We start from the raw sequence: 14,625 nt of genomic DNA on the forward strand, positions 1-14,625 counted from the left end.
TCCTTTTCCACTCATCCAATGATGATTTGTCGTCTTTATCTCACTGTGCCCAACTCGATCTCTATTAAAAAGAATCTTCATTTCCATTGGGTTTGGATGTGGGTGACAGTTGGGCGTGACACAGGCATAGGAGGACAGTCCAGTGATGATGATTGGGGATGATTAAGATAATGGGGTAGAGGAGGTTGATGACCGCATGTGAGAATAGTATTTGTTTGTATACTATATGTAGGGAAATGAATGAGGACGAACTTTATAGCCGCCCCTTGATGCCACGAGGGAGGATTGATTGGGGGATTGAAAGAGAAATTTGGATCATTGTCAGCTTAGGAGGAGTTGCGACTTCTAGGCCATGTCTTGTTCGACTTTACTATTATTATTTGTTCAATGCCCATGACCATGCCCTTGCCTTTGAGTTGCCCTCTCTTGCATTTCACTCATTCAGTATGTCTATGGGGAAAATTAAATTTTTCAGTGAATGTTTCTTGTAATTCAAATCCAAAATGAAATTAGTCATCTCCATTTGTACAAATTGATTGAGGATTAGTTTTTCTTACTGGAAAAACATTTTTTTGGCATTGTATTATACCCTAGTTCAATTTTACTTCAACATGTATAAAATAATACTATATAAGTTCATCACTCTTGGTGTCTAAATTTTAATACCAAGAAGCACTTTTTTGTTACTAAATCATCCTTTAACTCAATTTTATTTGGATATGTATAAAATAAGAATTTGACCGGATTATGAGAAACATGGTATAAGTTGATGACTTCTTAGAATTAATTTATAGTAGAAAAATGCATTTTTGATACTGCATTATGTCGTTGTCCGATTTTATTTGCATATATATATATATATATATATATGAAATAAAAATTTGACCAATTTATTAAAAACATATGTGTAAGTTGATTACTCCCTTTGAACTAGCTTTTAGAATCAAAAACATTTTTTGACACCAATGGCTAAAAGTCCAAGTATTTATTTAATTTTGAGTTTCAACCCACACTTGTTTTTCAAGCTTGTTTGAATTTGGATAAACTAAGAAACATGACATAAGTTAGTACTGAGAAACACATTTTTGTTATTGAATTATGCTATAATTTTGACTCTCCAAGGTTAATTTTTAATATCAAAAGACACTTTTCTATACCAAATTATAAGCTCGTGAATCATATGTAAAATAAAAAATTAACCGAGTTAGGAATAATGATTAGGGTGTGACCAAAGCATATGAGTACGGTGTGAACACAATCATATTTAAAAAAATAATAATTCTATTTTGTGTTCACACCATACTCCTGTGGAGTGTAGAGTATGGTGTGCCCCGCTATTCTTATCAGGAGTTTCACCCACTCGACACTCGACAGTGACCCGCAAGCGACTCTTGTAGCGTAGGCAAATCACCTGCGACTCCGCCCACGGTTTTACGGTGTTCTCCACCTATAACAGTCTCCATTCATTGACTTCGATCCCAGCGCCTTAGAGCCCTAAAACCCTGAATCCGATGTCGGTCTCATATTCGTCTTTCTCGGCACCCTTCTCCGAATCCTCAGTCGGAAAACCGTTTCCCGCCTGCCCAAACAGTCGCACACTCTCAGTACCATCAGCCGCCATTTCTCGTTATCCGGTCAGCTTCCGATCATTGCTTTTATCTGTTTGTTTTTGTTGTTTTTTTGGTTTTTATGCGGGTTGGGTAGTGATTTGGAGTTGGGATTTTGTTCGAAGGGCTCTGTTTGGTTGCTGGGGAAGTGCAGTAAAAGGGAAGAAATTTGAAGTCTTGGAAATTGAACCAGTCGTTTCGTTTCCGTTTCCATTTTCTTGGGGTTTCTCGGCAATCAGATAGAGGTTAAGTGGTTTCTTTTGGGTGGTCGTAGTTTAGTTCATAAGTGGGAAGTGGTGGCTGATGTCTTGATTTGAAGAAAATTTTTACATCATTCATTTGAAGCATGATCCAGCTAATTTTGCTTGTAAGTAGCCAGCGGCTCTGGAGTCTGGGCAAGAGAGAGAAGTACACCCACTTCCAGTTGGGAAATTTTTGTCTATTGAGCAGAAGATTATGTGAAGATAATTTGATGTGGGTTGCTGTTATGTGCACTACAGGGTGCATGTACAATGTGGAAATAGGTTATAAAACATTGGTGTAGTGTTTGATTTTCTGAGGGAAAATTTTATTGATATGTTCGCTATAGCTAAAACTGAATAAATGTTTTGGCATTATGGGGTAATGAGGAGGAGAGATGTGGGCAGTGGTGGGCTTATGGTTGTAGTTCTCTGTAAGCGGCTCTTCCATCCGCATACAGGGAGGGGCTTTTGCTATCAATTTTAACGACTCTACTCTTTCATTTGAATTCATATCCTAATCCATGGTATAGATAAACCGGCCAGTATTTTCCAACAGTATAAGGAAATTCCAGTGCATTTTATGGTGTGGATAGGTTGCAAGAAACAATTTTCCTGCAGTGGCAGATGGTCGTCTTGTGCTCCATGGAAGTGCTGGCAATTTTTGCAGAAGGATTTGCGGCTTAAAACTGTGTATACTTGAGAGTCTAAACCTGCGGCATCAAAATAGGAGATGCCGGCCGACAAGTGAGTTTAATAGTTTCAAAAATCAACATAAAGATCAGTCAGCAGATCACTTCGGAACCAATTCATCAAATGAAGGACAAGCTTCTGGAGGAACATCAGCAATAGATCTGTCAAATGGTTAGTAATAGCTTCTGAATTTTAAATATGTTGGTTAACACCATTGTTTTCTTTATCGGTGTAAGCTGATACTATTAATGTTTTGTTTCTTTTTTCATCTCTAAAAATAAGTAAATATATTTCTTATATTTTTGTGATTAAGAACTTGGAATTTCCAAAATGTTGGAATATACAGATTCCACTGACGAAACAACAAGAACAACTTCACCACCTGGACAGAGTTCATTACCTAATCTTCATCCTGATGTTTCTACAGAAGTGGCCACTTCCATGGAATCTCCTTCATCCTTGCTGCAAGCACATTCCTCCAAGTTTTCTGTTCAGAGTGATGGAGCCCCATCACTTTGCATTGCTGTCATAGGAGCTACCGGTGAGCTGGCAAGGAAGAAGATCTTTCCAGCATTATTTGCTCTATATTATAGTGGCTTTCTTCCTGAGGTAGAACTGCTTTTATATCTTTGTTTTGATTGAGGCTTTATGCATTGAAATATTTATTTGTGCAAGACAAATATATTTCTTAATGTATCTCTAAAATTGTTTTAGATAAGAGTTTTTAACTTTGTTTGTTTGAGATTCAATCATGCTGAGCACTTGTGGTCAAGTAGAGTTGTGACAGGAAGGCTCCCGATTTTGATCTGCCACTTTGTCCACTTGATTATTTTAAAATTCTATTTTGGAACCTGCAAACAGATCTCTCTAACAACTCCAAAGATCAGCATGAGTCATCAGCATATAATGTCTAGACATAGAATTTTAACAAAGAGATGAAAGAAAAATATATTTGTTTGATAATTGCTATTGGCTAAAAGCTAAGTACTGAAAGAAGAGCTTGAATGCCCTCTTTAATTTGAAGCAACTCTCTCTTTTCTCAGTATTAGAATGAAATCAGAACATGTTCTAAATTTTAATTATGACTTTTTGTTCTCTTTTAATGTTTTCCTGTGACTGCAGAATGTAGGTATTTTTGGTTATTCAAGAAAGGATTTGACAGATGAAGGCCTGAGATCGATTATAGCTGCAACATTGACTTGCCGTGTCGATCATCAGTATGGTTTTAGTGTCACCTCATAAATATCTCCTTATTTTTTCTTTCATCAATTTCACATCTTTGAATTCTTAGGATTCTATAATGGTAATGCATACAAAATTCTTTAAGTTGCTTTCTTGCTTATGGCTTGTGGAAAGCATCTTGCACTCAGACAAAATGGTTTGAATGAGAGATGAACTTTGGGTCTTTACAGCATGGCATCTGTTCATTCTTCTTGTTTTTAGTCATATATCAGAGAAGTTCAAACTTTGCATAACACCAACAATATAAATAAATATATTCTGCAGATCAAACTGTGGAGACAAAATGCATGCTTTCCTCAATAGAACATACTACCTTAATGGAGGTTATGACAACAAAGTAGGGATGGCTAAGCTCAATGCCTGGATGGAAATGATTGAGGTAAAGTTACAAAAAATAGTTTACCTAGATAATTCTGACTTCTAAGAACTCCTTTGTACTTAACTAGGCTCTTTGTAGTCTTTCCAATATACAGGGTGGATGCTTTGTTTATTGATTCTGTAACAGCTTACCTACCTCAGGGGGAATCTGTGGCAAACAGGATATTTTACCTTTCCGTGCCACACGAAGCACTTCTAGATGTCTCATCCTCTCTTGCTGATCATGCCCAAACCAGAAAGGGCTGGAATCGTATAATAATTGAGAAACCGTTTGGCTTTGATGCTCTATCTTCTCATCAACTGACACGGTCTCTTCTTTCCAAGTTTGAGGAGAAGCAAATATATAGGTTAATGCACATTACTTATACTCTCTTCGTGCGGGTTTATCTCCACATTTTTCATAGTCTCTTCAATTTTATTTCAGGATAGATCATCTATTGGGAAGGAACATTATTGAAAACCTCACTGTTCTAAGGTTCTCTAATCTAGTTTTTGAGCCATTGTGGAGTCGAAAATACATACGCAATGTACAGGTATATTTTCTTTCAGCAAATGAGAACCCTACATGTGGCTTAAAGAAAATATCTGTACCCTTACTATTTTGTTAAATAATTTTTTCAGATTATTTTATCAGAAGACTTGGGTATGCAGATTGGAAGGTAAATATATTGATTATTTCACGTGAATTTAGTAAACCACATCATTACAGGTAATAAATTTGAAATGATATTCTATTTGATGTTCTTTTACACAGGTATTTTGATGGTTATGGGATCATCCGTGACATAGTACACAGCCACATACTCCAGACAATTGCATTGCTTGCCATGGAACCGCCTATTAGTCTTGATGGTGAAGATATTCGAAATGAAAAGGTATATGATCTTCCTGCAAGATGCATGTATGTTGTACACTGTCAATGCATGTAATAATTTTGTCAAGAAGCTTTTCCTCAGGTCAAGGTTCTTAGATCAATCCGGAAATTGGAACTTAGCAATGTCATTCTTGGCCAGTTTAAAGCTAGTTCTGAAGACCATGTTGATGTCTATTTGAACAATCTTACTCCCACATTCTTTGCTGCTGCTTTGTACATTGACAATGCACGCTGGGATGGCGTGCCTTTCTTGATAAAAGCTGGCATGGGACTCATCCAACACAGGTAGGACCTATTGCAGTATTCTAGTGTGTGAAAGGCTGTTTCTGTTTCCTTGATGGCTTTTAACATGCAGCCATCCTGCTAAGCCACTTGAATTTCCAGTGAAGCAGCAAAACAGCTATTCAAAAGCATTATTCTCATGTTAATCTTGGTTAATTTTTTAGATTTTCCACATGGCTTCATAAAATTTCAAAAGGTTTCTCAAATTTTAGATGGAACACATGATGCACATTTTTGGCTTCTTCCCCATTTTAAATTTCGCCATTGGTGATTTTCTTGCAAAACCTGGATTCCACCAGAAAAAAGGTCCTGCATCTCAATATCTCTGGAAATTTATATTTTTTGGGAATAGGAACTTCCACTGACATTTGTATCAGAACTTGGCATATTATTTTGCTGTCTGGAAAGATTTTGAAGACATTAAACTATTGGAGTGATTTTACTGGAAATGTTTGAAACTGTATGATGGCATGCTTAGATCACAAAGCAAGGGTAGGATGAAGAGACGAATAAAATTACTTGTTATTTGTATGTATGCGTGTACTCTGCTCTATATCCTTGTCATTTCTAAATGAAGGTCTAGGTGATTAAATTTTCAAGTTGTGGTTTCATGGAAAATGTGAATCTGAGGGTGGTATTATATGGTTTTGAGTCATGGATGTGATATGGTTCATCATTCCACCAAATAATTCCTGGTGCTTCCTCTGGTATTTCCTGTTGCTTTATTGTATTGGTGTGATCATTATTGGTTAACACCATGGATTTGGCATAAAGTCGTAATAATTTTAGGATATGTAATTTTCTCACCCAAATTACCTATGTAATGCAGAGTGGAGATCCGCATACAGTTTCATAATGTTCCTGGAAATGTTTATCGAGAACGTATTGGGCATAATATTGACCTTGCCACTAATGAGCTGATTCTACGTGATGCGCCCGATGAAGCCATACTTGTGAAAGTCAACAACAAGATTCCAGGATTAGGGTTGCAGCTGGATGCTTCAGAGCTGAATCTGCTCTACAAGGACAAGTAAGCTCTGGGATGCTAGGAAACCGCTTAAGCTATGTACATATTTCAGAATATACACATCATTTGATGGCCTCCTTGTGCTAATGCTGTAGGTACAATGTGGAAGTACCTGATTCATATGAGCATCTTCTTCTCGATGTCATTGATGGAGACAATCATCTCTTTATGAGAAGTGATGAGCTTGCAGCTGCATGGAATATCCTAACCCCGATTCTACATGAAATGGACAAGAACAATATAGCACCAGAGCTGTATGAATTGGGGGGTAGAGGACCAGTTGGAGCCTATTATCTTTGTGCAAAACATGGGGTTCGGTGGGCAGATGAGTGACAAGCAAGGCTTCTCATCTCAAAGCTTACTGTTGATGAAAAACCAGGTACATGATCTTTTGATAAAGCTACCAATCAGTCCCCTAGATGGGCTGAAATAAACGAAACTCATACACCTCTTCATGTACAATGTCTTTATGGCATTTCTTCCTCTCCCATACTGCATAGTATCCTTACCAGATCATCTCCTTCAATGTGACATGACATTAGAGTAGGCCCCAAAGGCTCTGCAGCAAATGCTACACAGTTGACTTGCCTGCTCTATGTCATGGCTGCACAGCAATGCCAGGCTTGTAGCTGATGTCTTCACTTGTGTAGATGTTAAGGAATATTTTACTAGGGTCTTGATATGTGAAGAAGTTACCATTCCCTAACAAAGTAGTTTAGTTATTTATGTGATAGCTTGTTAGCAGGCACCTTGTGTTAGTGCCTAAGGATGAGGAAGAGTCTCTTTGGAATACTAGTATTGCCCTTTGAAATTCAATTCAAACTTCCAACAAAAGCTAACAGTAGAAAGTTATTCCAAATGGGCCAAAAGCTGATGGGGAAGGATGAGGTTGGAGGTTGAAGAATAAAGTGAATGAAACAAGAGAAGCAATGGAAGGTGTATGATGAAAGGAGTGAAAAGGATGGATCGAGAAGCCAAATTCAATTCAAAGTCTAATGAAAGGTATTGTTTGAGCATATTTCTTGTGCTTTTTAAAACAAAAAATAATAATAACATATATATAAGAGTTTATACATTTTATAGAAGAGTTACTCGTATTTTCTATTTTTAAAATTAAATAAATATAAAATATATCCAGACGAAACTTTAACAGGTAGGATGTAATTCTTAACTACAATGATTAAAAGGAAGGATTCTAAAAGACTCCGACATTAAAAAGAAGTTAATATTATAGATATGATTTGTTTAATTATGGTGTTGGAATTGCAGTGGTGTATTAGGTGGAGGAACATGTATGATATTATAAACTAACAAATGGGTTATGCACAAATACAAAATTGGTGGGCGCCCACCAAGGTGGAGACGAGTGATAGGATGATTCCCAGCCAATGAAATAAGCCACCAGCAAGCCGCCACATATTCACATGTCACCCCATGGGCGTCACACTTCTGCGTTCAAGGCATTGCGTTATGGGCAGTGATGCATTCACATTTATCTTCCCAACCAAACACCTCCCCCAATTTACCATTCTACCCACCCTTTCCCCCCATCTCCCCAGGTCAAGTCAACCCAACACCCACAATGGACATTCTTTTTCAATTCAGCCCCAAAAAGATAACTTCCATTTACAGACCATGTCTATATATAGTCAGCTCACATCAAGGTTATCTCATTACTCAACAAAGCAATAGAGTCGCTATTCTGTGTCCTTTTCATTGTTTCACTATCATTCATATTTCTATGGACGGAGAAAGGAAGAAAAGGAAGATGGAGAAAGACGAAGAGCAGGAAGACGATGAAGAGAAGAGTGTAGAGAAGTTCTTTGCACTTATAAGGAGCACACGAGAGGCTCGTGATCGGCTTCTGGGCCATGGAGATGCTTCAAAGCAGCAAGAGAAGAAGCAAGGTGAGGAGGAGGGGAAGGAGAAGGCGATGATGGGTACATGGACCCCCACGTTTCGGCTGGAGGATTTCATTGGTGGCTCACAGGCTAAAGGTGCTAAAGACTTTCCCGGGATCCAAGCAGGCCCTTCAGAGAGAAAAGAAGAAGAAAAAGAAGAAAGCAAAGAAGGAAATGGAGGAGGGAGTGGCTTAGACTTGAACCTTTCTTTGTAGAGAGAAATGTATCCAACTATTGATGATGAATACTTGGTTGTCTGCACAGCATATCCCATTAAAATTGTGGTGCACAGCATATCTCATTAAAATTGTGGTGCACAGCATTCTCATCTGCCTTGTTTTAAATACATCTCCCACCCACCATTCATCTTTTAGGTTTCTTCAGCTCAATTTTGACTGGTGTTCTTTGAGTAACTGTTAAGGTAAGATGGGCATTGAAGGGCTTTTCAGAAGCTTAGAGGGTGACTTATATTCAAATTTATTGAGTCAGTAGGCTTTAAATTTTACTACTGAGGATTAGACTTCCAAGACTTCCAAGTCATTTTGGAAGCCTTCTACCTTGCAGATCTCCATCTTCTTTGTTGATATTCTAGGGTCTCTCATGTCCATAGACATCACCAGAATATCGAGGTTTTACTTTGAAGCAAACCCAGGTGATATGGGTCTGTGCCTCTATCTTACACCACTTGAATACGAAGACTCGAACTTGGACCTCTGATTCATGAAGGGGTTTGAAACTAATCATATAAATCCCATTTGGAACATATCCACATGCCTATTCAATCAAGGCGTATAAAAAGAAAAGAAGAAACATTAAAGTTACAACATAAGGGAATCAAAAAATGTCAAAGATTCCCTAGGAAAAGACATTGGCTATAACCATGCTTAGGTTCATTCAAGCTAATCAATGACCCAAATTCAAGTTATTCGAGCATCTTTTTACCTATTCCAAGTCAATACCTCACTAATTTTGAAATGTTCTAATGTAATAAATAGTATATTGAAGTTCCTAATACGAATATTTCTCCGAAGCAGCAGAGCAGACAGCAATTGCAGGAAGAGGGTACATGCTGAGAAACTATGCTGCAGATGCCCAAAGATGATAATCCAAATCCAAGCCAGAGCTAATCAATTTGGAGTGGTTTCAGACGTTGAGATTTTAGTTAGATTTAGGCCACTACAAAATTAAGAGGAGTTTTGGGTTGGGTGATGTAATGGCATGGCATCAGAGTCCCACCAATTATTGGTGATTGAGTTTGAAAAGGGGCATTTTTAGTTGATTCACCTCCATCACTTTCCTTGGTCTAAATTTAAAGAGTTGTCACCAAAGTAAAGAATAACCACATCCCACTTGGATGCCAAATTTTTCAACAGACTTGGGACCAACATTACACAGATATGCAATCAAATTCAATTATGTTTGAACAACCCACAAACTCCAAGTAGCAGGTGAAACAAGCACTCTCATCAGCAAAATGGAAATGGACAGAAAGAAGAGACCAGCCTGTCTGGAAGAAGAACAAGGACAGGATGAGGAGGAGAAGATTGAGATGTTCTTCGCAATAATCAGAAGGTTCCATGATGCTTGCGGCCAATCAATGAACAGTTTGCATGAACCTAAGGAGACAACAAATGCACAACAGGTGAGAAAGAAGCCGAAGATTCAACATGAATCTGTTTGGACTCCTTCATTTGAATGGGAAGATTTTGCAGGGCTCGAGTTAAAAAATGCCTGCATAACCTACTCAAGCATCACCACAAATGAACCTGTGAAGAAAGAGAAAGAGAAGAATCAAGAATGGAAAGGGTTGGACCTCAATCTACCATGTAATTCCTAGTCAAACCAAACCAAGAGCAATAATCTCTCTGTAAGAAACAATTTTCTTTCTTGTCTAATCTTGGATTGAAAGTTGAAAATAAACACATTCCTGAGGATGCTAAGCATCTCCGGGTTTCAAGTGGGGCCGCTTGGAAGCCAGGATACATGAGGGATATCTAATGTTAAAGTTTATTACCATGTAGAAATCCAGGATTCTAATTAAAATCCTTGAACAAGACAAAAAAATCAAACAACTTCAAAAAGGAGAAGGGGACTACATCAGTTAAAAACCCCAGAATCATGACATGAAAGCATGAAAAGAAAACTGCATTATGATCATAATCACACAAGTGTCAGTCAAATCATTTTTAGGAGCTTCACATTCACTCTTGCCATTGTATGGGATAACCTATCAGGAAAGAAACAGATCCCTTTTTTTCCTTAATGCGCTCCCACCATTTTAATGTGCTATGTAGATTGAAGCATTACACTGTTTGTACACAGTTTGACACAGAATGCATTGTTCTTGACACAAATTGTGTTTTCTTACTATTTCCACATAAAGAAAGCACCATCCATAGTGCAGGATGCATTTATTCTCTGCATTCATTTATTTGTCCACTACAAAAATGTGACAGGAAATCATTTCAGTTTGAAGGAAAACCTAGATCACACTTAACATAAAAAATGCCAAATACTATTAACTATATGCTTACTCATACTAAATAGACTTGCAAAAACCTACTTACACAATGTAAAGTTGAACTTCATATAGTGGGTTATCTGTTTGACTAAAGTACCATCCATCAAGAGCATGTAGAAGCAAAAAAAAATAATGATAATAATAATAATAACTAGGAGAGAAGAACAGGTTTAGTTGCAAGGAATCAAATTTTTAATGAATTAAATTATACATATATTAGGTTTTCATACTTTTAAACATGAAAGTCATATAGCTTAATGCATTGATGAGAGATGCATTCCAGAAATTCTTCTCACTTACAACCCACACTCAATTATATAGCATAGAGGCAAATATAAGTTGCAAACAAAGGGTTAATAGGTTCACTCCTGTCTCTGTTTAAACCGGCCCTGGGATGGAGGTGGGTGTGAGTGGATTTGCACTGAGGGACTATATTTGTGGATTGTAGAATGTAGATATCCTGGGAAGTGGGGATAATTGCACGTAATGACAGATCATGGCCATATTATCAAAAGCTTGATGTAAGAACAGGTTTCGAAGGTTTCCTTGGATTTCACGAGTCTTTGGATCCAAATATTGCCTAAAAGAGTAATAGATGATGTTAGCATCTCAACAGAGGAAGCAGCATGAGAAAAGATGTATACTTGAATGGAGAAGGAACATACCCAAACACGAATGCAGTATGATTGTTTGCCTTTAAGAATGGTTTGCAGAACTCTTTGAGAAGGAATTGCCTTCCACGAGCTGTATGCTATGCTTTTTCCAATGGATCATACTGCAAACATGTTTATTTTGGATGTCTCCCCGCATGTAGACCATCATAATCCAACCTTCAAACTCATCCATGAAAAACAATCATGAATAAGAGTATGAAGACTGTCAGAATGGTGTTATGTTCAATTTTCACTCTTAACTGTCTTGAGGTGAACCATGTATACCTTCAATCTCATAGCTGAATGGCAAAACATGAATCTAACTCAATTTTACAATATTTTTCTTGTCATGGAAGGTCTTTCTAGAAACTGAACATATTGTCATCTGGCCATGTATTTGGCACTGAAGATCCGATGATGGCCATGTTAGGAGGCTGTGCATGATCTTTACGTCAAGACAGCAATCTTGTAGGATCTAATGGACAACATTAGGAGCCATGCAATCACCAATAGTCCCTGCAAGAACAGAAGCCATCCTTAAAGTGATGGAATCTGTTAGCATCCCTCAAAATGATCTCTCGGCCTGTTATTTTTGCTATTAATTTAATTGCAGAATGGCAATCTCCACAAACCCGAAGATTCTTCATTACCCGAATGGGCATCCCTTCAGGTACCTTCAAAAGTCCAAATGCCACGGCCAGCCTCTCACTGTGATGCCCCAAGCTACGCACTTTCTCTTCCTCATCCACATCATGCAGCACAAAACTGCTATCAGGATAATATCCAGCTTCTCTCAACATCCCATCTAATTTCTCCAGCATTTTCATGATACTTGAAAGCTCAGGATGCTTCGTACTCACACCCCCAGTAAACATATGCACTCTTTTCTCCACCTCAATCCAACTACATCCAGGTGATTTGCTCACCTTCTTCACCCTCATATTTCTCCTCAGCTCTGCAACATCGCCCCATCTACCTTTTGATGCATAAATATTTGATAATAGTATATAAGGCCCAGCATTTTTGGGCTCAAGCTGTAGAAGTTTCTTTGCTGCCACTTCAGCCAAATTCATGTTCATGTGGGTTCTACATGCACCTAGTAAGGCACCCCAAATAATGGCATCTGCTTCTACTGGCATCTTTTGTATTAAATCCATTGCATCATTTACAAGGCCTGCTCGGCCAAGCAGATCAACCATGCAAGCATAATGTTCAGTTTTTGGCTCCACCAGGTACTTAGATTTCATTGACTCAAAAATTTCAAGGCCTTCTTTTACTTTCCCGGTGTAGCTACATGCTGACAGAACTCCAACAAAGGTAACACCATCAGTTGCCATGCCGGAAGAACACATTTCATGGAAAACTTGCAAGGCTTCTTCTACCAAGCCATGCTGAGCATAACCTGTGATAATAGAATTCCACATGACAATATCCTTGGGAGAAAACCGGTCAAAAATCTGTCTTGCCTTCACAAGATCACCACACTTAACATACATTGTGATCAGAACTGAGGCAACAAATACATCGGAATCAAATTGAGATTTCACCAACTCCGCATGCACCTGTCTACCATGATCAAGACTTGCTAGGCTAGCACAAACAGAAAGAACACTGATCAAAGAAGGGAAATTTGATTGAACTCCTTCTCTTTGCATTAACGCAAACAAATTAAGTGCTTCTACTTCAAACCCCTTCCGCTCATAAACCTTAATCATTGCACTCCATGTTCCATCATCCTTTTCCCTAATTTGATCAAACACTTGCCTTGCTTTAGCTACCTCCCCATTCTGGCCAAACCCGAGGATCATGGCATTACAAGCAACAACAGCCTTCACAGGCATTGCATCAAAAAGCTCAGAAGCCTCTTCAATCCTCCCACCCTGGGTGTAACCCATCAACATTGCTGTCCATGACACCTCGTTCTTCTCTGGCATCACCTCAAAAAGTTTCCTCGCAACATCCACCTGCCCATTCTGGACATACCCAGATATCATAGTAGTCCAAGAAATCACATTCCGACGAGGCATTTCATCAAAGAGCTCTCTAGCTTCCGCCAATCGACCTTCCTGACAATACCCAGATATCATATTAGTCCTAGCAACCACATCTTTAACTGGCATAATATCAAAAAGCCCCCGGGCCTCATCAATCCGCCGCACTTGAATTAAACCACCCAACATCACTGTCCATGACACAACATTCTTTTCAGGCATTTGCCAAAAAAGAGTTTCGGCCTCTGAAACCAAACCCTCTTGCACATATCCCCTAACCATGGCAGTCCACGAAACGACATTCCTTTCAGGCATTGTATCAAAAGCTTTACGAGCTTCACTAACCATTCTATTTTTTACATACCCAGATATCAACCCATTCCAAGAAACAGTGTTCCTCTCAGGCATTTTATCAAACAGATACCGAGCTTCACGAGGCCGATTATTTTGGAAATACCCAGCAACCATCGAGTTCCAAGAAACAATACCCTTATCAGGCATTTCATCAAACACCCTTCTAGCACTCTCGATTTGCCCGATTCTAGCATAGCGAGCAATTTGAGAATTATAGGCAATCGCAACACTTGTGCAATATCTACGACATGGCATCAGCAAAGACTGCATTGATGAACACGAAACTGAATTGCCCATGAGATTTTGATGGATAAATTAAAGGTTTTTCAAATACCCATTAATCAAATTTGGTAGAAATGCATGGTAAGAACAATGAATTAACATAATGATTCGTATTATCATTAATGCGACTCATACAATCTGAAATATGGCAAAAAGATATCCATTTCTGAGTATTCAGGAACTATTTCTTAGTTCAAGATCCTTCCCATTGACCGGAATCAAAAAAAAAAAAAAAAATACTAGATCTGTTCCGTTGGGAGTAGAAATGGGCTAGGGTTATAAACTTATAATTTAATAATTCTAAGTTGATTCCATATTAGCTCACAGTGGAATAGGGTTATATACGTTATCCCAAAGAGATTTGAGCATATCTAAATACATATTATGTTGATAAATGAATCCCTAATGTCATGTTCGGTAACATATAAAGCATATAAATGAAAGTCAAATATAATTAAAATTAATAAAAATTTATATATTTTTAAATTATTTAATCTTTATATAAAAAAATTAAACGAGTATAATAAATTTGAAATATGATATAAAAATAATTTATTAATATTAAATTTATTTTTAAATTT

General features: G+C 37.9%; 2 protein-coding genes across 3 annotated transcripts; one reads left to right on the forward strand and one right to left on the reverse strand.

The window, feature by feature from the left end:
* The first annotated feature begins 1,380 nt into the window (after window positions 1-1,380).
* Window positions 1,381-7,176, forward strand: LOC100254628 (inactive glucose-6-phosphate 1-dehydrogenase 4, chloroplastic). Of its 2 annotated transcripts, none has more exons than XM_010661424.3 (12): window positions 1,381-1,634; window positions 2,443-2,710; window positions 2,886-3,148; window positions 3,662-3,756; window positions 4,046-4,160; window positions 4,301-4,506; window positions 4,584-4,692; window positions 4,781-4,818; window positions 4,914-5,034; window positions 5,116-5,318; window positions 6,145-6,345; window positions 6,438-7,176. In XM_010661424.3, the coding sequence occupies exons 1-12, from the start codon at window positions 1,512-1,514 to the stop codon at window positions 6,673-6,675; spliced, it is 1,980 nt and encodes a 659-aa protein (XP_010659726.1). In that variant the 5' UTR covers window positions 1,381-1,511; the 3' UTR covers window positions 6,676-7,176. The 2 variants fall into 2 exon arrangements, with proteins under 2 accessions (XP_010659726.1, XP_002276987.2); XM_002276951.5 differs by having other exon boundaries at window positions 1,386-1,634; window positions 2,967-3,148.
* A 3,762-nt stretch (window positions 7,177-10,938) lies between these two features.
* LOC100244365 (pentatricopeptide repeat-containing protein At1g56690, mitochondrial) lies at window positions 10,939-14,435 on the reverse strand. The gene is made up of 2 exons (XM_002276995.5): window positions 11,430-14,435; window positions 10,939-11,344 (listed from the first exon to the last, which is right to left on the reverse strand). The coding sequence occupies exon 1, from the start codon at window positions 14,057-14,059 to the stop codon at window positions 11,921-11,923; it is 2,139 nt and encodes a 712-aa protein (XP_002277031.3). The 5' UTR covers window positions 14,060-14,435; the 3' UTR covers window positions 10,939-11,344; window positions 11,430-11,920.
* Window positions 14,436-14,625: the final 190 nt, after the last annotated feature.

This window comes from Vitis vinifera, chromosome 14 (genome assembly GCF_030704535.1).
Source record: "Vitis vinifera cultivar Pinot Noir 40024 chromosome 14, ASM3070453v1".
Classification (NCBI taxonomy): Eukaryota; Viridiplantae; Streptophyta; class Magnoliopsida; order Vitales; family Vitaceae; genus Vitis; species Vitis vinifera.

Excerpts from the sequence above, each read along its gene's own strand:
- LOC100244365 (XM_002276995.5), bottom strand. The coding sequence starts at position 14,059 with ATGGGCAATTCAGTTTCGTGTTCATCAATGCAGTCTTTGCTGATGCCA.
- LOC100254628 (XM_010661424.3), top strand. The coding sequence starts at position 1,512 with ATGTCGGTCTCATATTCGTCTTTCTCGGCACCCTTCTCCGAATCCTCA. Across the intron at positions 1,635-2,442 it reads CCGCCATTTCTCGTTATCCG|GTTGCAAGAAACAATTTTCC; the intron begins GTCAGCTTCCGA and ends TGGTGTGGATAG. Across the intron at positions 4,819-4,913 it reads TTGGGTATGCAGATTGGAAG|GTATTTTGATGGTTATGGGA; the intron begins GTAAATATATTG and ends TCTTTTACACAG.